Source organism: Heteronotia binoei, chromosome 3, assembly GCF_032191835.1.
Source record: "Heteronotia binoei isolate CCM8104 ecotype False Entrance Well chromosome 3, APGP_CSIRO_Hbin_v1, whole genome shotgun sequence".
Lineage (NCBI taxonomy): Eukaryota > Metazoa > Chordata > Lepidosauria > Squamata > Gekkonidae > Heteronotia > Heteronotia binoei.
In genome coordinates, this window is record NC_083225.1 from 170,180,168 (window position 1) to 170,204,167 (window position 24,000).

Genomic DNA, 24,000 nt, shown 5'->3' on the forward strand with positions numbered 1-24,000 from the left:
ATTCCCTAAGGACTCCAGCCACGACAGACTATTGCAGTTTCTGATAAGTATGAGCCCGCCTCGGTGGGGTAGGGTGGGATATAAATCGAATAAAAAAAAATAAAAAAAATATACCCTTGGTAAGAGAAACGAGAAGATTACTTCAGGTGGGCAGCTGTGTTGGTCCGACACAGTAGAACAAAATCTTAGTCCAAAGACGCCTTTAAAACTAACAAAGTTTTATTCAAGGTAAGAGTTTTTGACTGTGTGCATGCATACTTCCTCAGATACACTAAATTGGAAGTTACCAGTCCATACATATAGGTGGAGGCTGTACAGCAAATTAGCATACAGCATAATGAAGATGTTTCAAAACAGGGGTGGCCAGCGGTAGCTCTCCAGATTTTTTTGCCTACAACTCCCATCAGCCCCAGCCATTGGCCATGCTGGCTGGGGCTGATGGGAGTTGTAGGCAAAAAACATCTGGAGAGCTACCGTTGGCCACCCCTGTTTTAAAAGATGCAAAAAAAAAAAGACGCACAGTATAATCAGTTGTCGCTGCTGTTTCATACCAGATTAAAAGTGGCTGATCAGACAGCAACATCTGCCTCCCAGTATTAACTCGTAGTATTCCTCTCCCCCAACCTTCTCAGAACCGGAGTATTTTGTTACCTGCTCCTTTGCAGTGTTTTTTTAGTTCTCCCGTTTCACCTCATAGTTTCCTCGTCTGGATAGTTCTCGACCAATTTCTGGATGTCTGAAGTCTGTCCCGGAGCAAAAGGAGCCTCAGACTTTTTTTTACTACTTTTTTTTACTACTTAGCGATATGCGTATAACCGCATTACCACATAATGTTTAACCTATGCACATAATGTGCATAATGCATGCATGCGCATAAAAGTGGAGAAAAAAGAACTGCATGGTGCTGTCGTGTGGATGGCAGAAGACGGTTTCACCATGGAGTGATTCGAATTGCAGTATGACAGTCTGATCGATAATATCCGGAACAAAGACATTTGGAACAGAGCCAGGTCTGTTTAACATGGACTCAACACGCTGTGTGAACAGGGCCTAAGTTTGTATGATCACCATTTGTTTGGATTTAATTCCTGAGGGAAACTGCGAAGCAAATAAATATGTCAAAATTGGAGATAGATGTATAAATGTATCCCCCTTAATTGTAGTGTGCTACAAGTAATTAACTGAAACCCTGTTGTTATACTCCATCAGTCTTCTTATGATTCCTTGTGAGAGTAACCTCAGAGTCCTGATTCTCAGAATGCTTCTTATCAGAAGAATTATGACTTCATTATTGCTATAGAAATCAAAGTGCTATGCAGTATTCATGCTGAATGTTAATGCATTTTGAGTTCATTTAATGGAATTTCATATCCATTTTAGCACTGTACTATATTGTATTGTGGCAGTGCCTCTCAGGCAAAAATAATTAAAATTAATGGTTAAAAACAAGAGACTGTTGAGCAACAGTAATGAAATGATGCTGTTTTTAAGGGAGAGTCAACAATCCATTGAGTAGCATGCACAGAACAGGAAAACCCGATGGTCTTCCCTTTCCATTACTCAAGTGATTGCTACTCATTGTTCTTATCTAGGATTCGTTCTCAGGGCCTATTTGCTGAATTCATGTACACCCTGCCATTCTCCCCAATGGGGGCCCAAAGCAACTTACATCATTCTTTCTTCCATTTTCTCCTCACCACAACCCTCCACACATTCCAGCGCAAGGTGACCCCATCCTGTCTGCAAGGCGGCTTGGCACGATCAGAAGCTGGACCGCTCTTTTTGACTCCTCCAAGTCAAGTGCTCAAACTCTCTGGGCATTTTTTTTTGCGGGGGGGGGGGGGGAGCTGGAAGTGGCTTGGGGCAGCTTGGCAGGTTCACACCAGTTTGGTGTAGTGGTTAAGTGTGGAGAGCCAGTTTGATGTAGTGGTTAAGTGTGCGGACTCTTATCTGGGAGAACCGGGTTTGATTCCCCACTCCTCCACTTGCACCTGCTAGCATGGCCTTGGGTCAGCCATAGCTCTGGCAGAGGTTGTCCTTGAAAGGGCAGCTGTTGTGAGAGCCCTCTCCAGCCCCACCCACCTCACAGGGTGTCTGTTGTGGGGGAGGAGGAAGGTAAAGGAGATTGTGAGCCGCTCTGAGACTCTTCGGAGTGGAGGGCGGGATATAAATCCAATATCTTCATCTACCTCACAGGGTGTCTGTTGTGGTGGGGGGGAAGGTAAAGGAGATTGTGAGCCGCTCTGAGACTCTTTGGAGTGGAGGGCGGGATATAAAGTGCCTCGTTTGCACGCTTCCGTGTCCAGACGCTGAAGAAGTGACTGGCATGCGGCTCAAAAATTTGCTACCACTTTAACAGTGGTAGCTTTTTGAGCTACTCTGAGGACACCAAAGGATGGGGTAAGTATAGGATGGGGGCGGGCAACAGATGTTAGCGTTTGGAAACATTTTTCAAGTCGGTTTCTGAGGCATCTCTGAGTCGGCCTAAACTGCCTGTCTGTTATCAGCCTGAAAGTTCCATGAACTGGATGTGCCCAATGAAATCAATAGCACCCCCAGAGGCTGTTTTATATCAGCAAAAGAGTGAGGAGTTGGCCGTCTGGGATGGCCTCTCTCTGAACCAGGCAACCGCAGACCTGCTAATTGCATAGGCTGGTGGAAGTACAAATGTCAGGGCTCTTCTTGAGATCTTGTGTCACTGTTTAAGCTTCTGTTGGCTCACGCTGAGGCAACAGTATAGCATAAATCCTTTTTTGAAATGACATGGGAGATGTATGAAGGCAGATTCATTACTGGCTTGGTTCCATTGATTTCAGGAGATCTGCACCCATTTATGACAGCAGTAATTTCATTCTGAGGGGATAGCTTTGACCCTTCTTTCTTTGAGGTAATTGGCATGCCAGCTTAGATGACTTGCTAACTCAATTGCTTGTGGACACTGACAATTCCAAAGAAAATTCCAGCTCTCAGTCTTTCTCTTGAAGAATCAATCTTTGTGTCAGAGAAACTTCATCTTGCATTTGTACTTCAGTTACCTGCACATACAGAAACCCCACACAGACACTAGCGCTTCTGCATCACCCATGAAGAAATAACATGTATCGTAAAAATGAAAACACTGGAACTTATAGTTTTTAATCAAGCCATTTTAATCAAGCTTCATGTTAAGGAAGGGGGAATCTGTAGCTTGTAAAACTGCCAAATCTGGATCTGATGAATCTGAAGATTATGGCTCCACAGGGAAGCTACTACTGAGGTTTGGTAATTGTTTAAAAAAATGTATGTGATCTTTTTCAGACAGAATGTGCTGCAGTTCTGCTGGTACAGCAAGACTATGGGGTAGGGAGATGCATCCGGCAGCCTGGATGCCGAATCTGGCCCTTGGAGAGCTTCCTGTCTCCCCTCCCTCTCAGAAGAACTCTTCAACCTCTTATTATGTTCTTCAACTTCCTTTCTTCTGCCAAAATCTTTTTACCTCCTGCCTCTCAGCTTGGAATGGGGAAACTCCCATTAGATCTCTCCCTGTTTCGCACTTCTGTGATTTGCTTTCCTACAATGCTCAGACCAGAAAATAGGAATGGAGCAGCCAATATGAACAAGATACGCTCCAACAAAGTCTCTGTTGTGGTTCAGAATGAGAAAACAAGGATTACAGAGCCCTTCTGTGGGAGGGAGTCAGCGTTTCTGGCTCCTCAGCTCTCGTTCACTTAAAAAATATGGCTGCTCTTAAAACTTAGTGGCCAGCCAGGGCCGTGGGGGAATGCAGATTATCGCTATTGGAGCCAGCCTGGTCAGACATTTCATGTGATTAACTGAAGTATTCCTGATCCTTGAGAAAAGAAGGCTATCGGGATGATCTCATAACACTGTCTCTGGCCTGATATACAAGGGGGTTCCTGGAAGAGAAGTAAAGGTGGACAAAGTTTTCTCATGTGGATAATGTTAAACAGGCTGAGCTGAATCTAGGGAAGACAGAGGCAATGATAGAAGGGAAACCCAGGTTTTGGACAGGGGAAGAGGCCTGTGATAAATGGAGTGATTTATATCCATATCTGAACAGCTCCAAAACCTAAGGAATGGTCCTTGATAGTGATATTAGTGTTGGCTGTAGAGGTGCACTTTCTCAGCTGCATCTGTTGCATAGTATTTAAGGAGAGATTTTCAACTCCATTGATACCTATTTTTTGTAACCTCCAGCAGGGCTTTTTTTGTAGCAGGAACTCCTTTGCATATTAGGCCACATCCCCCCGACGTAGCCAGTCCTTCAAGAACTTTCAGTAGGCCCTGTACTAAGAGTCCTGTAAGCTCTTGGAGGATTGGCTACATCTGGTGGGGTGGTAGTGGTCTAATATACAGAGGAGTTCCTGCTGCAAAAAAAGGCCTGACCTCCAGCATATCCCTAGTTTGGGGCTGCCCTTGAAGACAGGCTGGAAACGTAAGCTGATTCAGAAAGCTATCATTTGTTCTGTCTGTGGGATATTTATTTATTTATGTATATATAAACTTATATCCTGCCCATTCCCACAAAGTAGGCTCAGGGCAGGTTACATCAGAGAACGAAACAATTAAAACAGTTAAAACAAGATAAAATTCCACTATAAAACCACTAAAGTGCCATCTACATTTAAAGACTCTGCCTCAACAGTAGTGACCTATTAAGAGGCATGGACATACAAACCAGTTTAATAGCAGCTGCACTGTTCAATTATTAGTTATAGGCCCTGTACAAAGGGCTGGTACTTACCTTTAAAGCAATTCATGCCCTGGAATTGATGCAGTTTAGAGAGCACCTCTTCCTCTATTGGCCAGTAGCTGGGTCCTGTGCTGCAAAACTTCCCTAGAGCTCAGGGGTTATTAATCTTTTTGACCCAAATGCCAGAAGAAATCCCCAGTGCCATAAAGACATAAGAAGAGCCCTGCTGGATCAGACCAGTGGTCCATCTGCTCGAACATCTTATCTCGCACAGTGGCCAACCAATCCCCCTGGAGGTTCATAAACAGAGCAGAGAGACCAAGGACTTCCTCTGATGTTTCCTCCTATCACTGGTTTTCAGAGGTTTACTGGCTCTGAATACGGAGCTTCCCTTTAGTCACCATGCCTAGTGGCCACTGGTAATTCTGACTTCCATCTATCTAACATCCATCTATGAAGATCTCCGTATGCCAGAAAATGAAAGTTAAAGAAGGAGAGAAGGCTGTACCTGGCACTGGTACAAACTGAGCTCCAGTGGGATTGTCAACACCTCAGGAACTCATCTGTGACCCAGATGGTAGCAGTGTGAACCGGGTAGCCTATGTCATACATAAGGCATACCCACCAGCTTCTCTTATGCCACTAGCCCCAGTGGCATCACCAAGGCTTCGGGGATTGCTTGGGCTGAGAACTGGCCCTGAGTGCTTGCTAATTGGTCTAGCAGGCTGCTATTTGGCACACATAACAGGAATTGCCTCTTGGTGACCTAAAAGAGTGACCTTCCTGGTGACATCAGTTGTGGTCTCTCTTTCTAGGTTTCATAAAAGTTGTGCCCCAAATATATCAGCAGGCTTGTGAATATTAGTTTATTGTCAGGTTGTTCAACTTGTTTTTCAATGCATACTGTGGTGGTTGTTTTTAAATGGTGTATATTTTATTATGCTTTCAAATATGTTTTACACTCCATGTTGTATAAATATGAGCAAGGGTGGAATTCTAGCAGGAGCTTCTTTGCATATTAGGCCACACACCCCTGATGTAGCCAATCCTCCAAGAGTTTACAAGGCTCTTTTTGTAAGCTCTTGGAGGATTGGCTACATCAAGGGTGTGTGGCCTAATATGCAAATGAGTTCTTGCTAGAATTCTACCCCTGGATATGAGGAAAGCAGTGCAAAATTAAATTAGATTCTCCAGTCTCTTCTCCACTGAAGATGCTCCCAGCTATTGATTTGGGCTAGTGATACAGTGCACATCTAGTGGCCACAGGTATGGCCAGAATACAATAATGGTGGCCACAAATGAGAAGTTGTGTGACCTCAGCCAGCCATGTTTTCAGAGCTGTAGTTTTGCAGAAGCAACACTTTGGGAAACTCCTCTTCTTTATAAGTGGAATTAGCTTGAAGGGTGATGCCTGAGAGGCCATGGATTTGAAGAATGACAACAGCGAACAAAATTCCATCTGTGCGCACAAAGAAATCGATAGTTTTCTATTCTCTTCAGCCTTTGCTATGTACACTAGGGTGACGTTTTCTACTCAGGCTTGAGTGCGCTAGTAACTCTCATTGATTTTGTAGTTAGATCTGCAGCGATACATACTTCTTCGTAGAGATACTAGCTCTCATGGGGAAATAGGGAAACATTTATGGGGAAATGTTGCACTTTTGCTTTGGTTAAACATGCTATATATGTAATGCGCTGATGGGTGGAGACTCTGTATAACTTCCACCAATCCTTCTGTCTCCAGAGCTTACTAGAAATTGCCCCCATTCCTTTTGAAGAGTAACTTTGTAGTTGTAAAGAAGGGAAGTCTCCATTTTTCTAAATTATGGCAAAGTAATAGACATCCTGGAGGGAATTATATCGCCAAGTTCATCTCTTTTAACAGATGCAACCACTTACAGTAGGTGTCCTTCTGGACCCAGCTCTCTTAGTTAAGAAACGAGTTAATTTGCAAGCCAGAAGTGCGTGTTGGGGACGTGTTTAATTTCAGTTTTCCCATGCAGAAATTAGTATCTTTCCTGGTGGTATCCAACCTTGTCACATGGATCCATGCTTCTGTACTCTCATGACGAGGCTATGGTAACTTGCTCTGTATGGCAGCTGTGCTTGAAAGTGACACAGAGATATCAGTTGGTCCAGAATGCAGCAGCTGTGCTGTTGGATGGAATAGCTCATTTTACCCTCAGAACATCTATTTTAAAGGTACTGCAATGACTTCCAATTTGTTTCTGGGTCTGGTTCATGACCTGAAGGACTGCCTCTCTTCTTACGAGCACACCCATGGTAGACTTCTCAGCATGATCTACTCGCTGTTCCCTCTGGTGATATGTTGCAATCTGAAGTAATGTGTGTGAGCGTTTAAAGATATATATATATACTCATGTGTCAATAGACTTGCCAGCAGCCTGGAGAAAAAAAGACCCTGGAAACTGTGTGGAAATAGGCAGTTGAAGCTTTTCATGGCATGGAGGTAAATAACATCACCTGGTAAATAAAGGTAAAGGTAGTCCTCTGTGCAAGCACCGAATCATCACTAACCAATGGCGTGACACCGCATCACGACATTTTCATGGTGATGTTTTTACAAGGTTGTTTGCCATAGCCTTTCCCAGTCATCTATGCTTTACCCTCAGCAAGCTGGGTACTCATTTTACCAACCTTGGAAGAATGGAAGGCTGAGCCAACCTTGAGCCGGCTACCTGAACCCAGCTTCCGCCAGGATCAAACTCAGTTCATGAGCAGAGCTTGGAATGCAGTACTTCAGCTTACCACTCTGCACCACAAGGCTCCTAACCACCTGGTAAATAGCATCCCATTAAACATCTGTTAAAGGGGCAGGATATTTTTTCTCCAAGCTGTCAGCAACACTATTTGTAGATCTTCCAGACTGTACAAAGGGAAATGCTGATGTTAACACCATTATGCACATAGCACATGAATTTGCCATCTAAAATGGATGGGCACTGCCTGCCCCTGTGAACCCTTCCTATTGAGAATTCCTCTTTGGCATAGTCTGGACGGCCATTGACAGGGTATTGACTGTAGCATAATCTTCCTTTACAAATAATCTTTCTTTCTTCCTCTCTCTATCTTTTCCCACCTTCTAGTTGACCTGGACAGGTTAAACGATGATGTGAAACGATACAGTTGCACTCCAAGGAACTATTCTGTCAACATCCGGGAGGAGCTGAGAGTGACCAGTGCTGTGTTCTTTCCACGCTGTCTTCTTGTCCAGCGCTGTGGCGGAAACTGTGGCTGTGGTTTTACACACTGGAAATCTTGCACATGCACACCAGGAAAAGTAGTGAAAAAGTATCACGAGGTACTGTTTTATTGGTGGCGTTTCCATTCTCATTCTTCCATTGCAGAACTCAAGGCAAGTGACGTGCAATTCCCAGGAGATCTCCATATCCCAGACCTGGATTTACCCTTAGCAAGGTTGCTGTATCATGTCCAGGGGTTTTTTTTGTAGCAGGAACTCATTTGCATATTAGGCCACACACCCCTGGTGTAACCAATCCTCTAAGAGCTTACAGGGCTCTTAGTACAGGGCCTACTTAAGCTCCAGTATTGGCTGCTTCAGGAGTGTGTGGCCTAATATGCAAAGGAGTTCCTGCTTCAAAAAAAGCTCTGACTATGTCCCTTTCAGTGACTCCCTATGGCCAGGGGGTTAATTTATGCATGCCCACCACCCTTGTCAACTGCCATGTCAGGGTTAAACCACACATCAGGGCCAATGTCAGCATACCTTCAAGTGGGGTAGCCTCCAGGCCCCAGGATTTCTGGCAGGGCCCACTGTGGCTGACCCCCACAACAAAGGGTGATTAACGTGGAATTCACTGCCACAGGAGGTGGTGGCGGCTACAAGCATAGCCAACTTCAAGAGGGGGTTAGATAAAAATATGGAGCAGAGGTCCATCAGTGGCTATTAGCCACTGTGTGTGTGTGTGTGTGTGTGTGTATTTGGCCACTGTGTGACACAGAGTGTTGGACTGGATGGGCCATTGGCCTGATCCAACATGGCTTCTCTTATGTTCTTATGCCATTTCCCTGTCTGCTCACTTATGAGTTCTTTGCCACATACATCCAGCTGCATACATACACTCCCCAGGGCCATCAGGGAAAGGGAAGTGGGCAGTGCAGGTGTCTGTGAACCTAGGCAGCAGGAGGGCTTGTGAGCCAAGGAGGGAGGGATGACAGGCAAGTAGTGAGACATGGGTGAGAATGTCAAGTCACCCGTGCTAACAATAACGAGACCCGTTGCAATTCCAAAGCTATTTCCAGAGCTACAAAGCTCTGGATAGCTGAGAAGGAACCTGAGAAAACACAGAGGAGGGTTATATCTTCGACATTTCGCATTCTTCTGTAGACATAACGCAGAGAGGGTCAATAAAATACGAGTAATCACACAACAGTTGTAAACCAAATAGGATGAAAGAATGGGGGACTTGACATACTGCACCCATAAGAACATAAGAGAAGCCATGTTGGATCAGGCCAATGGCCCATCCAGTCCAACACTGTATCACACAGTGGCCAAAAATTTTTTTATATATATATATATATATATATATATATATATATATATATATATATATATATATATATATATATATATATATATACACACACACCCCTTAAGCGTACCCTCGGGGCTTGGAAGGATATTTTTAAAAGAATTGACGAATCAATGACAGAGCCTCAACATGCCCTGAACTGACCCATTCCTCATGTGAGGGTGGAAAATGCAGCAACCTGATCAAGTAATATAGAGTCGCTCTTTTTATTTTAGCACCTAATATTTCCTTCACTTCATGGTGATTTTGATCCCCTACTGGGATCGCATCCGGAGCCTCTGATTGAGGGTGCCACTTCAATCCACCCGGGACCCCGTGGAGTAGGTGGGAATGGAAAACAGGATGTAATTTGCTAAACATCTTAGGCAAATCTAACGCAACTGTTATCAAGAATGGGGGACTTGACAGAGAGGGTTGGAAAGAGATTCCCATGAACTCTGTGCCCAGGGCCTCTCAAAATCTGGAGCTGGTCCTGCCGCACATGATGTGGGAGATGAATGGTCATGGTCTCTGGTCTTTTCCCCTTAAAGGCAAAAGTCGCTTTGTGTATATGTGGGAAGGAGGGGGTAATTCAGATTGGGTCTCTAGAACAGATGATTTCCTTCAGTGAGGATGATAAGGGGCCTGGAGACCAAACTCTGTGAGGAAAGGCTGAGGGACTTGGGAGTGTTCAATCTAGAGAAGAGGAGGCTGAGGAGGAACATAATGATTACTCTTTCGAAGCATTTGAAGGGCTGTCATTTAGAGGAGGGCAGGGAGCTGTTCATGTTGGCAGCAGAGAAGAATCACAATAATGGGTTTAAGTTAAAGGTGGGAAGGTACTGGCTGGATACTAGGAAAACTTCCTTACAGTAAGAGTTGTTCAATAGTTGGATCAGCTGCCGGGGGAGGTAGTGAGCTCCCCCTTACTGGCAGTCTTTAAGCAGCAGCTGGATGAACTCTAGTTGTCTGGGATGGTCTAGGCTGATGTTGCCTGTATGGCCCCTTCCATCTCTATGTTTCTATGATTATCTCCTCCCGCTATATAGCCCTAGTCTCTGTACATGTAACTCTTTTCATAAGAAGGGTAAAAATCTCATCACCCAGCTGCTTGCAGAGAAGAACAGGGAGCTGGATTCTATTGCCCGTCCCTGCCACATATCTGATCATAGAGATCTTAAGCTTTTAAAGGCATGTTCATAAGTAATATATTTATAGATTAGAGAGCTTATTGCTATTCAGGTTGATTTAACTAGCGGGAAGGGAAAGAAATTTCTAGCGGCATTATAAAATAACTACAGGGAGATGAGCAAATAAAAATGTTCTACCTTGGTTTGTAGGGAAGGGAAAAGCCTTCTATAGCACCCAAATGTTAATGTAATTTATGATGATTTATGGTGAATGTTAAACGTCTTCCCAATTGATATCGTGTCAGGATAACAGATTTTTTTAGGCTCTTGGGTTGACACCAGTTGCAACGATTGGTGTTCCACAGGAATGACAAAAACTCACTCACCTGGTCTCCCTCGTTGCTATTAATTCTTTTTCCATTCTTTTTATCTCATGTACTGGAATTAATTAAGGACAATGTTCCAGCTTGAGCTATGAATGACCTGGCTTTTGTAAATTTAAATTCAAATGTATCCTTTAGGGATGAATTAGCTGCACAATGAACAGAAATTTAGACATTAGCATTAATAGGTTCTGTGAAGATAAATCTATATAGGGTACATCAAAGCTGAGATTGATATTGGCCCGCTGTACTTTTCCTGAGCAGGATTCTTTAATTTTTCTGTTCACTTCTGGCTCTGTTCCACATTTATCAGGCCGTTTCTAAAAATTGCTGTCAGCAGAGGGGACAGGTGCAGATGAAAAAGATTCTTCTGTCGTCCTTGATGTAAAACCAGCTTGACCCTTTAGCAAGGGCGCAGGGCACAAAGAACTGCATAACCTGAGAATCCACACAGAAGACGGCATGCCTCAGTGCACTTCACACCTCGAGTAGGATAGATAGATGTAGGATAGACCTCCTTCCTGAGGAGCTAGCTTTCTACTTACATGGAGTGTTTGATGCCAGCCCTGAGCTTGGCCTAAGGCCAGAAATAGGTTGCCAGGCAGTGGGCAGTGCTAACTGGCCACTGCTGGGCAGGTTGTGAGTGGGAATATGGTGGAAGGGTGGGGGCATCAGCTGCAATGCTATGTCATTTCTGGCAAAAAGCTGGAAGTGACATAGGGTTGCTCTAGGACTCACCAGAAATTCTGTTATGACTGGTTTCACATATTGAATAATGCACTTTCAATGTACTTTAGCAGTCATTTGAAACTGGATTTTTCTGTGTGAAACAGGAAAATCCAGTTGCAAATGACTGATAAAATACATTGAAATTTCATTTAAAGTATATTATCCAATGTGTGGGAAAGCAGCCTATGGTAAAAGCATATAGTTTCCAGCAGTTCCTAGAGTTACCCTGTGTCACTTCCAGGTTTTAAACCAGAAGTGATGTCATACTAAAGAAGACTGCAGATTTATATCCCACCCTTCTCTCTGAATCAGAGACTCAGAGCGGCTTACAATCTCCTGTAACTTCTCCCCCCACAACAGACACTCTGTGAGGTGGGTGGCTCTGAAAGGGCTCTCACAGCAGCTGCCCTTTCAAGGACAACTCCTTCGAAAGCTATGGCTAACCCAATGCCATTCCAGCAGGTGCATGTGGAGGAGTGGGGAATCAAACCCCGTTCTCCCAGATAAGAGTCTGCACATTTAACCACCACACCAAACTGGCTCACTACATGCAACACTGCTTCCCCCCCCCTCTTGCCACCATTTGGAGCAGCAGCAGGCAGTGGGAGCTGGGAACAGGGGATCCCCTGCCCACAAGGGGGGCTTGGCAGCCCTTGCATGAACAGGCCTGGGGTGGGGGGGGAGTGGGGGGATGCCCTGTCATTTTAATAGAACCTGATGTATGGAAATGGGCAGTCGAAACTTTTCATGGCATGGAGGTAAATAGTATCACCTTATAAATAACATTTCAGTAAGCTTCTGTTAAAGGGACAGGACCTTTTCCCCCCCTCCAGGTCTGTGGCAATCCCAGCTTTGTCTGAAGGCATGTGACGCAGTTCTGCTGCTGAAGTGAAGGAGCTCTGGCCTTGTATGTTACTGGGTCGGGAGACCATGCTGGAGCACTAAATGAGCCAGGACAGAAGAAGAACAGAGATATCATTAGAAAAGCGATGCTAGTGCAAAAGAAGAAAACCATTCAAGTGAGGCCATGTCTGACTGTTGCTAAGGCAACAGACAAGTTTCAGGGGGACCCACTGGCTGCCAGTAGGACTGCCAGGTTGCCTGCCTTATTAGGCAGCCTCCTCTCTAAGAGTCCCTGTTCCCGTTGCCACTCAATGGAACTGCAGGATCAAACTGGGAGGGGAACTGGCATCACTGGAGCTGTGATGTCACATCCAGTTTCAAAGCCAGAAGTGACATCACAGTGCTGCATGTCACTCTAAAAAATTTGCAAATCTCTATGGCTTTTATCACAGAGGTTAGGGGAAATCATAGAGTATCGCTGGCACCATGATGTCCCTTCAGTTGACCACTGGTGAGACAGGATGCAGGACTAGATGGACCACCAGTCTGATTCTCCAGGGCTTTTCTTATTGTTCTTGTTCCTTCTAGCTTTCATAAAAAACTATATTTAGCAGCCCAATAGCACTGGCTCGGAAATGACTACTGAGGAATAGCAGAGCTTTAAGGTTGACATTGAAGAAATGAAATTGTTAAAGATTTTCTGTTCATTGGTTCAATCATCAAACGTAAGGAAAACCCACAAGCAAGAAATCAGAAGGCGATTGAGACTGGGAAAGGTAGCCTTGAAGGGATCATTAATTGTCAGGATGTGTTGCTGATGACCAATATCAAGGTAATTCATACCACAGCATTCTCCATTACTAATTATGGCTGCAAAATTTGGACAATGAAGAAAGATGACAGGAAGAAAGCTGACGCATCAGAAATGTGGTGTTGGAGGAGAGTTTTACAGATACCACGGGCTGTCAAAAAGACAAATAAGGGGGTTCTAGATCAAATCAAGCCTGAGCTTTGGTCACGTTTCAAGAAGACAAAAAGTCACTGGAAAGGAAAATAATGTTAGGAAAAATAATGTTTGGAGTCAGCAGGAAAAGAAGAATATGAGATGGACCGACAATCAAGGAAGCCAGGGCCCTCAGTTTGCAAGACCTAAACAAGGCTGTTAATGATAGGAATGTTTTAGAAGTCACAGGATCAAATTACCTGTACATAATTGCATGTGTGTGTGTGTGTGTGACTTATCATCGTGTGTGTCCAGTACCATCAAGTCGTTCCAAGTTTTGAGTTGAAAGAAAAAAATGCACAAACCACACCTGAGTAAAATTAGCACTGAGGTCCCCATACGGCTGAGTCACTGCAGCATATATACAACAATCCTCAGTACAATTTTTTTAATTTGTTTACTGAAAATTGAAGTCATTCCCAAACACACTTGGGGGAGAAAATAATCTATGACTCATTTTTAAACTGCTTGGCCCTCGGTGTCATGTTACCAAAGGTACTTTTTTGCAAGCAGAAGAAGGTTAAATGTTACCGATTGATTAACAGGCAAATAATTAATCAAAACCCTTTTCTTGGTGGACAGTCATTTTTGTAAAGACTTTGGTCTCAAGCATTTTTAGCAAGTATAGATCATTCCATATTCAGCTAAATTCTGCACAAGGTCAGCGAGTGTGATGCTGGTGGCTTTAAAAGGTGTGAGCATTTATCACCAGAGAAAAGGTGACACTGAAGCACCATTCCTTGTTATCCTTCAAGATACCTACAAGGCAGAAATCTTGGGCACCGCCGCATTTGTCTGTTCTCCTATATAGTCAGTTCTATGAGATCTTTTATAAGGCAATTGTAATATTTTATATTCCTATAAACATAGTATCTGGCTCAGCAGTTGCATTTCCTATCTCATTTCTATTAACAAGGCTCCATATACACAGTTGATTCAGTCTCCCACACTTGAAGGGAAGATGTGAGGGACATTTTCTGGATTGGCAGTGCAATGTAGTGGTTGCTGGGCCAGGCCCATAGTCACAGGGGATCCTGTGGGGGCACTACCCCCCAACTTCCAGACTGGGCCCCCTGTCTTCCACCCCCCGAGTGGTTTGGTTTTGCCATGAGTGGCAGCTGGAGCCGGAAGAGCTGAGCAGGGCACAGGGCACTCCAGCAGCAAATGCAGCAGGTGGTGAGGAGGGAGGCGGAGGAAGCCATGTGGAATGGGCTGGGGGGGGGGGACAGATGGAGATGCTGGCTGCAAAGAAACAGAGGTGGGGGAGAGGGAGGTGGAAGGAACACCCCTGCTTGTGTGCAAGGTGCAGTCCCTTCTTGACTCCACAAAGTTTTAGGGTGGCTGCTTTGACCTGGCTTCATTCAGAGCCTCCAGCTTTTGCTCTTACACCAGAAAGCTTCTGAGAAGTGGCATGCCCCACAGTGGATGGGAAAGGGTGCCCCATGACTTTTAAAATCCTGGCTACGGCCCTGTGCAGGGCTAGTATCTGGGAGAGATGGATTCAAATCCTCATGTGTTACTGTGAAGTACAGTAGGTGACTGTGGGGCAGACATGTTCTCACAGCCTAAGTTACCTCACAGAGTGACTGTGAATGTAAAATGGAGGATGAGATGACCATGTACATTGCCCTGAGCTCCTTAGAGGGAAAGCAGGATTGAAATATGTTAGATAGATTTTGGTTTCCCCTTTCTTACTTTTTTATTAACTCTGCAATCCTAAAAACACTTTTCTAGGGGTAAACCCCACCGAATATTACTCCTGAATATACCTAATTAGGAGTGGTCCTGTAGTTTCTCATCTTTGCTATTGTCCAACAAATTTAAAGCTAATCTACCTCTTCAAAGTCCTTCTTGGATTATTTTGGGTTTTTTGCTCATCTGGGGTTAGAAATGAAATGGACAGTGGACTCTATAGCATTGTATCCCACCAAGGTCCCTGTTTGAGAGCCAATTTAGTGTCATGGTTAAGAGCAGTGGACTCACATCTGGAGAACTGGGTTTGATTCCCCACTCCTCCACATGCAGTCAGCTGGGTAACCTTGGGTCAGTCACAGTTCTCTCAGAGCTGTTCTCTCAAGAGCAGTTCTCTCAGAGCTCTCTCAACCCCACCTACCTCACAGGATGTCTGTTGTGGGGAGAGGAAGGGAAGGAGATTGTAAGCCGCTCTAAGACTCCAAGCAAAGGGTGGGGTATAAACCCAATCTCTTCTTCTGCGCTACTTAGGCTCCATCCCCAAACCTCCAAGAGTTTCCCAATCTGGATCTGGCAACACTACCCTCCTATTCCTCACTGCTGGCCAGGGGAAGGGCTGCCATTGTGGGGGTTCTCCTGCTCAGGAGATCCCCAGACTGTCGGCCTGCATTAAGCTGGTGGGGGGATCCCCTCCCAACGTCACCTGTGTGGTGATGTCACTTGCAAGCTCTAGGAGCTTCTGGGGAAACCCTATAGTTTCCCTCCCAAATTGCTATAACCAAATCCCAAACTATAGGGTTTTCCCAGAAGCTCCTAGAGCAGCTGGCACGCAATGTTGCCAGGTCGATGATGTCACTTGCGAGTGACATCACCGCACGCACTATACACACATGAAAACAGTCCCCTTCCATTGTCCGTAAGGGACTCGGCACCCCTAGCCAGGGGGGCCCGGCAACCCTCTGTGCAGAGGACAGCGTGGTGGAGGGAGAACCCTTCTGCTCTCCCTTCTCCAATCTCTGCATGTTCTGTACAGGGCCTGTGCATGTATTTCTTCCCAGATTGCAATATGTAACCTGGGGGGGGGGAAGGACAGCTAAGATCGTTGTCGTGCTCTGGGTACCTCCCCCAGTCTCCCGGCGCCGCCGGCGCCCCTCCCGGGCACTCTGGGGCATTCCCCGGAGGTCTCAGAAACAGGGGTGGGAGCCAGGTTACTTCACCTCAGGCCCCCCGTTCCCCTCTGGCTGTGCACGGACTCCTTTCTCTCTCTCAGGAGGCAGCCCCACTGTGCACTTGCCAGCTTCCTCCCCGACCTCCTCCTTCCCTCCCTTTATCCCCCCATCTGAGTCCTCCCCCCTCCTGGGTTCTGCCCCTCTCTGGCTCCTCCCCCCTTCAAAGCCCCAGACGCCCGGGAGAGGCGCGCCGGGGCTGGGCTGCCTGGGCGTGCCTCGGGCGTCTCGGACTTCTGCAGCGTGCTGGGGTGTGGCGTCTCTTGCCACCACGGGTCAGGCGGCTCTCCTCCTCCTCGCCCAGCGCTGGGCTCAGCCTCTCCCTCCTGCTTCTCGACGCCTCCCTCTGGCCGGGCTCCTCGGACCCGGAGACAGGCGCGGCGGCTGAGAGGCGCCGTTCGGGCGGCTGTTGGCACTCCGTCAGCCCAGGTGAGGGGGGGCCGCCGCGGGGGCTTGGGAAGGCGTGGGAGGCTCTCGGGGCGGCGGCGGGGGCCGGGAGCGGCTGGCAGGCGCTGGGGGGTCCCCCTTGCGTAGTCCTCGCCCGGGCTGGGCGGGACAATCATACATGTAAAGCCTACTTGTGCTGTGCATTCAGGAGTGTGAATATGTTGGTGTTGGTGCCATATAGACGTGATCCCGGATCTTTCTCCCAGTGTTCATCTACGCAAGCTATGAACATCTATCTGCCTTGGTGTCATTCCTTTTGGGCGAAGATAGGTTCAGTTCCATGAATCCAGTAGAACTGAGACTTTGGGCTAGTAGCGTATCCTTCTCCTGTAAGTTTCAGCTTTATCTGAGACACGCTAGCCTTCCTTTAAAATATCATGACTGTGGCAGATCACCTTGCTCCTCCCCGCTTTTTCCCTCCTCAGGTCTACTGAGCCTAAACTAATAGATGGAACCTAGGACTGAAACTTTAAACATGAGCCTCTTGATCAGTTAGTAAAGCCATCCAATTACTCAAACGTTGTTGTGCAGTCTTGGATGAGCAAGTGTCCAGCAACCCATAGCTATGCTATCAGAAAAGTGCGTATGCTGTGCTCATGGTTTAAAAAAAAAAGCAATAGAAAGAGGATGAACTCCCTAACAGGCTGTTGGTTTAAGAACAGATGGTATCTTTGCTCTTATCCAGCTAGGGTATGCTGTTTTTTTGAAACAGCAACATCCACTTTTTTTTTTTAGTCATTTCCTTTGCAATGCCATTTCTACCTCTTCAAAACCCCTCCTCGAGGCCTGCTTTCCAGGAATACTGGGGAACAACCTCCCCGTCCCACTTAAACTGAATCTCAGCTTACTTTATATTCTAATAGCCAAGTCAGCGAAACCTTTTGGATACTTAAATCTGGTGACTGGAGCTGTGAACGGATAAAACAGATTTTGCTACAAACTTGAAAAACCTCCCTAGGGTTGCAGAAAAAATTTGAAATCTAAAAAAAATACGGACTAATACCAACAATGATAAAAGGAGTGCCTGTAGTTTAAAAAAAAAAAAAAAAGACCTCCGTGGCAGTCGCTGGGCATTCCAGGCTCAGTTTTTGACAGTAAAAGACAGGGGTGGGGACATGGCCATTTGCAGATTATTTTAGCCTTTGAGGAAGGATTAATCCCTTCCTCTACCAGGCTACCTGCTACTACCTGATTTACATGACTCACCCAGGCCTGGCTGCTTGCTATTGTTCAACAGCAGCAACCCCTATGAAGGCCAGCAGTTAGAGCTTCACGCTAGGGTCTGAGAGACCCAGGTTCAGATCATCAATCTGCTATGGAAGCGTATTTTGTAATGTACGGCTGGTTACATACTTTCAGCCTAACCTACCTCACAAGGATTGATGTGAGAATAAAAAGAGGGGAGGAGGTTACCAACCTCCAGGTGGTGACTGGAGATCTAGAATTACAACTGGTGTCCAGGCTACAGAGATCAGTTCCTTTGAAGAAAATGGTTGCATTATGCCCCACTGAAGAGCCTCCCTTCACCAAACCCTCCATTTCCCAATTTCTAACTCCCAAATCTCCAGGAATTTCCCAACCCAGAGCTAATAGCCCTAGAAGAGAATTATGTAAGATGCTTTGGCCCTCGTTGTCTAAAAAGGTGGGGTATAAATGAAGAAAATAACTTATAGCTGAAGATGGGAGTGACTGGCTGAGAAGGAAAAGGCAGAGGATATGGGGGAGGTAAAAAAGGTAGAATATAGGGAAAGGGATAAAAGAGAATATGATCTCCCTATCTGAGGATTCCCTACCATGTAAGTTTGCATGACCCACCAGCTGAACCTTAGTTTTCGTAGGTAGAGTCTGCAGGAGGGCAGAAGAAGAAGTTAAATAAAAGCAGGCTGACTGTTGGATGGAAAGGAAAGTAGGAAGCAGGAACATGAAAGAGGCTGTGGGGGCTTTCAGGGGGAGAAAGAGGAAATAGTAAGGAAGGGGGAAATTAGAACACACACCCCACAAGTGCTTGAAGGTTCCCACTTGTGTATTCAGAATGAATTCAGATATTTTCTATTCATCCCCATCTCCTTCCCCTCTTTTCCCTCTCACCATTATGGCAAGTTTTGGATTGTAATCTTCTTGCAGTTGAAGTGGAACTTCCTTCACAACTACACATTGATGGTGCTACATAAATAATGAAAAAATATTTAATAACTGAAGCAAAGCCATCAAATTATTGAAAGTGCAGCCAAGCCAATCACGCTAAATACCGTACAATGACTAGGTATTTGTATCCCACTTTTTTCCCTGATGGGGCCCAAAACAGTTTAACACAGCATCATCCCTGCCTCCATTTTACCTACACAATAGATACCCATTGTGGCAGGCGAGACTGGGAGTACCAGAGGCAAGATCACCCACTGACCTTCCATGATGGATTGGTGGTTTGAAAATGGATCTCCTTGGTTCTCATTGGACACTAACACACCATACACTAGTATCCTTCCACAGTTCTGTACCATGGATCACAGTGAGTCCTTTCAGGTGTCTTCCACACAGGGACAGGAGTTTGTGGTTTCCCTGTTGCAGGTAAAGCTGCACGTGAAGCTCTGAGGTAATGGCAGGTGCCCTATGGCAGATTTCGCCACAGTCCCCCAGCAGAAGCAACCCCGCTCCCAAGGCTTTTGCCGTTTTCCCATATTGGCAACTACAGTATTGTTCTGTCAACATACCATTGTAATTATAGGTTCTCTGAATTCCTAGTTTTCATTCTTTAAAAAAGATACATGTGATGGATAGGCCAGGTTCTGCCTTTCTCTTAAAGCAATCAGTGGAGGCTGATGGAATGCTGAGAGAGGAAGACTTGAAAAACAGCCATTAGGAATGACAGGCATTTGCAGCAGAGAAGTTGGGAGCTTGGGATTTGAGGGAGGAATGAAGGAGGATTTCTGACTGAGTAGAACTGTGCAGAAGAGCTGCCTAGGACAGGCTGAAAATAGCCCATTTATAACAAAAGAATCCCAGTTCCAGGAGTTGAACCTCAGTTTAGAAGTTCAGAGGAAGCGAATTGTTATTACTTACGCCTTACTTTCCTCAGTGTTATGTTCGTACCAGACATAAAAGTTAACTTCTTGTTTTGGTTTGAACATGTGGGCTGAGCGTTATCTATGGGAAAGAAGCACACACATAGACACAATTTAATATCTCACAATTTAGTATCTCAGTAGAACAGTATTTGAGTCCCAACCCCAATAACTGTGTGAGTGAGGGCTTGTTATTAAAGGGGCTGGGCTACCCTGTCTGTGGGAGCAAGAGAGGGGACCTGAGGTGTGAAATGGTCATGGCTCTCTCTGCATATTTTAAAAGAAAAGAAAGGTGGCTGGCAATGTCCTGACATACTTATAACCCTTAACCTGAGTAAGAGAGGTTGCTGAGAGTGGCAGACACCCTGTGGGAGTGGGAAAGGGCATCACAATAAATCTCTAGCTTCTTCCCTCGTGAAAAGGCACCTTGATCCTTATATCTCTGTGAGGGAAGGCACTAGAAACTTACTTTTTAAAAAATAAAAAAGAAAGCTGGGAATTCAGAGAACCTGCAACACCTATCATTTACAGTGGTAGGCCAATATAATTGATATTCTAGTGCTGATATACAAAAAAAAAAAAGCTCTCCTGCTGTGGGGATGGGAAATGGCTGCTGTGGAGACAGGGTCAGAGAAAATGGCTGCTGCATGGACCAAAAAAATCTACGTTTAATCACTGACACAGAAGCCATCCAGTCTTTATTGCAGTCTCCCCAAAAATTCCAGAGCAAAGCAGGTTTGAGAAAGACTGGAGAGAAACTGGAGAACCCCCTGGTGGTACACAAATGTACAACCATTCTTTGGGGAAGCAGAAGGGGAAAACCCCACATCCCCACAGCATTGAACTTGGGGCATATAACATGTGGAAGACATTCTCACTGGTTTTGGACTAACCCTTCCTTTCTCTTCCTAGGTGCTGAGGTTCGTCCCTGAAGCTGGTCATAACAGAAGAAGGGGCAGAACCAAGAACAACATGGCATTGATAGATATTCAGCTGGAGCACCATGAGCGCTGTGATTGTGTCTGCAGTTCAAGGCCACCCCGATAAAGACATTCTCCCAATCCTATTTGCAACTGAAAGGACCTCTTTCTCTTCAGGAAAGGGCAGTCTGAGGATCTTCTCCCAGAGACCATTAAACTCTGCTGAGAGCTTGCATTGTAACTGGTAGAGAGACATCCACAGCATTTCAACATGACACGCTAATCAATAATAACCCAGATTTACATATCTAATTCCAATGAGGGATTAAACATTTAAATGCAAAAGGGGGAAGCCCTAGTGCTGAAAACTTTAGTGTCTGAAATGAAAACCTGCATGTTGGCAATTAAACTTACAGCTGAATTTTATTCTTCAGAGCTGATAAGGGGGGCACCTGTGCATGCTTCACATATTCTTATGCACAACCCCTCTTGCAGGTAAACCTTTAAGCACACTTACACATATGCAGGGGAGGTCCGTAACAGCACACTTTGAAAACAGTTAATTCGTAAGTGACAGCCCAATCCAGGATCCAGAAAATATAACAGTGTAGAATCACTTAGTGGATCTAATGTACCGGGTATGTAAAAATCCAGGTTTTGCATAAGGAACAAGAGACAGACCACATCCAACCATAAGCATATGCATGCCTTGCAATAAGCAAACCTTCCTATGCAAACCTGTGCATAGCATTGCACATTAAACAGCCTGGAATGCGGGAACATGCCCATAAATATTCTGTTCCTTTGTACAGTTTTCTGGGTTGAGGGAAAGAGGTTCCCCAAAGATCTGGTCCTCATTACCTCAAAATACAGGTGCACAAAATATGAAAAAAAAATAATGAAGGTTATGAGGGGCAGAAGTCTCCATATGAAATATCTTTTTAACTGGGCCAGCTACAAATGGGGTCACCTAATGCTGGGATCCATTTTATGTACTCTGTTAGCTGTTCTCGGGGCCAGAATAGCAGGTGCCAAGCCTCCAAACAATATCAAGTTCAAGAGGCTTTATAGCATTACCAAAAAAGAGGGTAATTTAGTACTTTTTAGTTATAAATGGACTTCGAGTCCCAGCATACTTTGAAGCCTAAAATGTAGTTTACTTGTTCATAAATCCAGCTCTGAATACTCCGCTCTCCAAACAGTGATCTAGATGCCACTATGTTGCTTTTTATTAGGATGAGGCCACAGTAGATTTTCAGGAGAATGTACTGAAATCTCCAGCTGGTTTTGGTACCTGCCTCCAGCATCCCCCCCCCCCCAACATTTACAGGCATCTTCAGAGTTGGACAGAGGCCTCAGTTCAAGGTTAAACACTTCAGGTAGGGCTGTAATCCCTTGTCGGGGTGGTGGGGGGTCCCTGCCCCAGTTCCTGTTGCCCGCCACTGTTTGGAATGGTGACAAATGAATTCAATTTTTTTTAATTAAAATCTTTTAAAGACTTCCTGGCATTGGAAGCGTCATGATACCACTTCCAGGTATAACCCAGAAGCAACTACAGTAGCTCTAGGAATCACCAGAAACTCTATGGTAAGACCGTAGAATTTCTAGTGATTCCTTGAGCTGCCCATTGTTGCTTCTGGGTTGGACATGGAAGTGATGTCATCACCTCCTTACCATGCCCCCCATATTCCTACTGGTTGCCAGTCTCAGTACTCCAGCCTTATCTGCATCCAGTAAAGTAGTGATCCCACAGAGAGAGAGATACTAGTGATGTTTGAATAGGGGCCTCTGAATAGCCAGGGAAGATTTCAGGCACAAAGAAACCAGGGACCCAAATAAACCCATAAGGTTTTAGGGGAATTTACCTTGTCAGGGGGATATACCATAAACCCAAATTCAGCCATGCAGAATTTCAACCCTCAACACCATCCCTGGTCTGCACATGTGTTTAAACTGGAGCACCTTAAAAGGACTCTTTCCGCGCATATATCTAAGCAGAAAGCAAAAAGAGTCCTAGCTTTTAGATGGCAGATTTAAACATCAGTATTCCCTTAGCTACATAAGGAATGCTGCTCTTTTCTCATTATATACAGTAATGCTAGTTAACTGCCTTTAGTAGCTTTTGTGGGCAAGTTTATATTGGCACTAAAAGGCAGATCTTTTTTGGACTGAATTTTGTGGAGGACTATTAACTCCTTGCTTGCTTCTTACCAAACAATACCTAAGCATTTATTATTTTCATGGACTATGGCTATTAGTCATTTACCGCCTGCCTTTTGATAAAGATAAAAGTACCTTAAAAGCTATAGCATAGCCAGCTTCCTGTGCTTTGATCATATTATGGCAAAGTTCTTTGATTAACATACAGAAGAGAAGCCTTTCCAGTTAGGGTTTTCTTTAAAAATACATATATTCTGCAAGCTGTCCAGTACAAAATGTAGGCTGGCTTTGGGCTGAAAAGGAACTGAACTTCTTGATTGTGGATATAATGAAGGCAATAGGATGGAAAGTCACCATAGGCAAGGATCTATATTTAATAGCAGTCTGAAGCTGCAGCTCATTTTATGTGTTGCCTTTTTTTGTTGTTTGTTTCCTGTCTTTAAGAAAGGAAGAAATGGTTTTACAATAGCCATTTTGTGCATTAAACTGAAATGGTCCTCCTTATCAGGTAATACTGCAAACTTTAAAAATCTTCCCTATTCTAGTGATCCTATCAGGAGTAGAGTTCTTAAAATTATCTCCCGACTTCGGCTTGGGCTTCTTCCTTTATCGAGTCCAATCTGTTATCTACTCCCTGTTTTTATAACTCTATCAAACCCTTCCTGTAACACAGTTTTAAATATTGAACAAGTTGCCACTTACTATTCTGGCTGAATACTCGAGAACCCACAAATGGCTCATCTGATTTCTTTGCTTTAGCTTATTTGTATTGACTGGAACTTGTCTCTTTCCCTGATGCCTCTTTAAGATGCTTTATTCATTGTTGCCATCTTTAATGAGCAACCAAAGATTCTCAGCTTCATTACTTAATTTGAATGTCTTTGAAAGATTCTGCATATATCCTCACCTGCCTGCCTGTGGCCAGACAGTCTTCCAATATTCAAGCTTACACTAGGAAATAATTGGTGGATTTATAATCCTTAATGGATATTTTTTAAGTGAACTGTGGTCCAATGAGCACCATTGCGTGTTTATTTAACAAGATTATTAGTTCCATGTCGCTTAACTATTTCACTGAATGTCGCCTTTTGGCTTCACGCATGGAACATTCCAGATCCAATTTAATTCTATGACTATTCAGTAGATACAGTGTGTG

At 44.8% G+C, this 24,000-nt stretch overlaps 1 protein-coding gene across 1 annotated transcript in view; it reads left to right on the forward strand.

The window, feature by feature from the left end:
• PDGFD (platelet derived growth factor D) overlaps positions 1-20,917 on the forward strand; it is a 222,352-nt gene extending 201,435 nt beyond the window's left edge. The window contains exons 6-7 of the mRNA XM_060234882.1: positions 7,801-8,015; positions 20,677-20,917. Of these exons, the coding sequence (XP_060090865.1) occupies positions 7,801-8,015; positions 20,677-20,811 (350 nt within the window). The 3' untranslated portion in view covers positions 20,812-20,917. The remainder of the gene's footprint in view (positions 1-7,800; positions 8,016-20,676) is intronic.
• Positions 20,918-24,000: the final 3,083 nt, after the last annotated feature.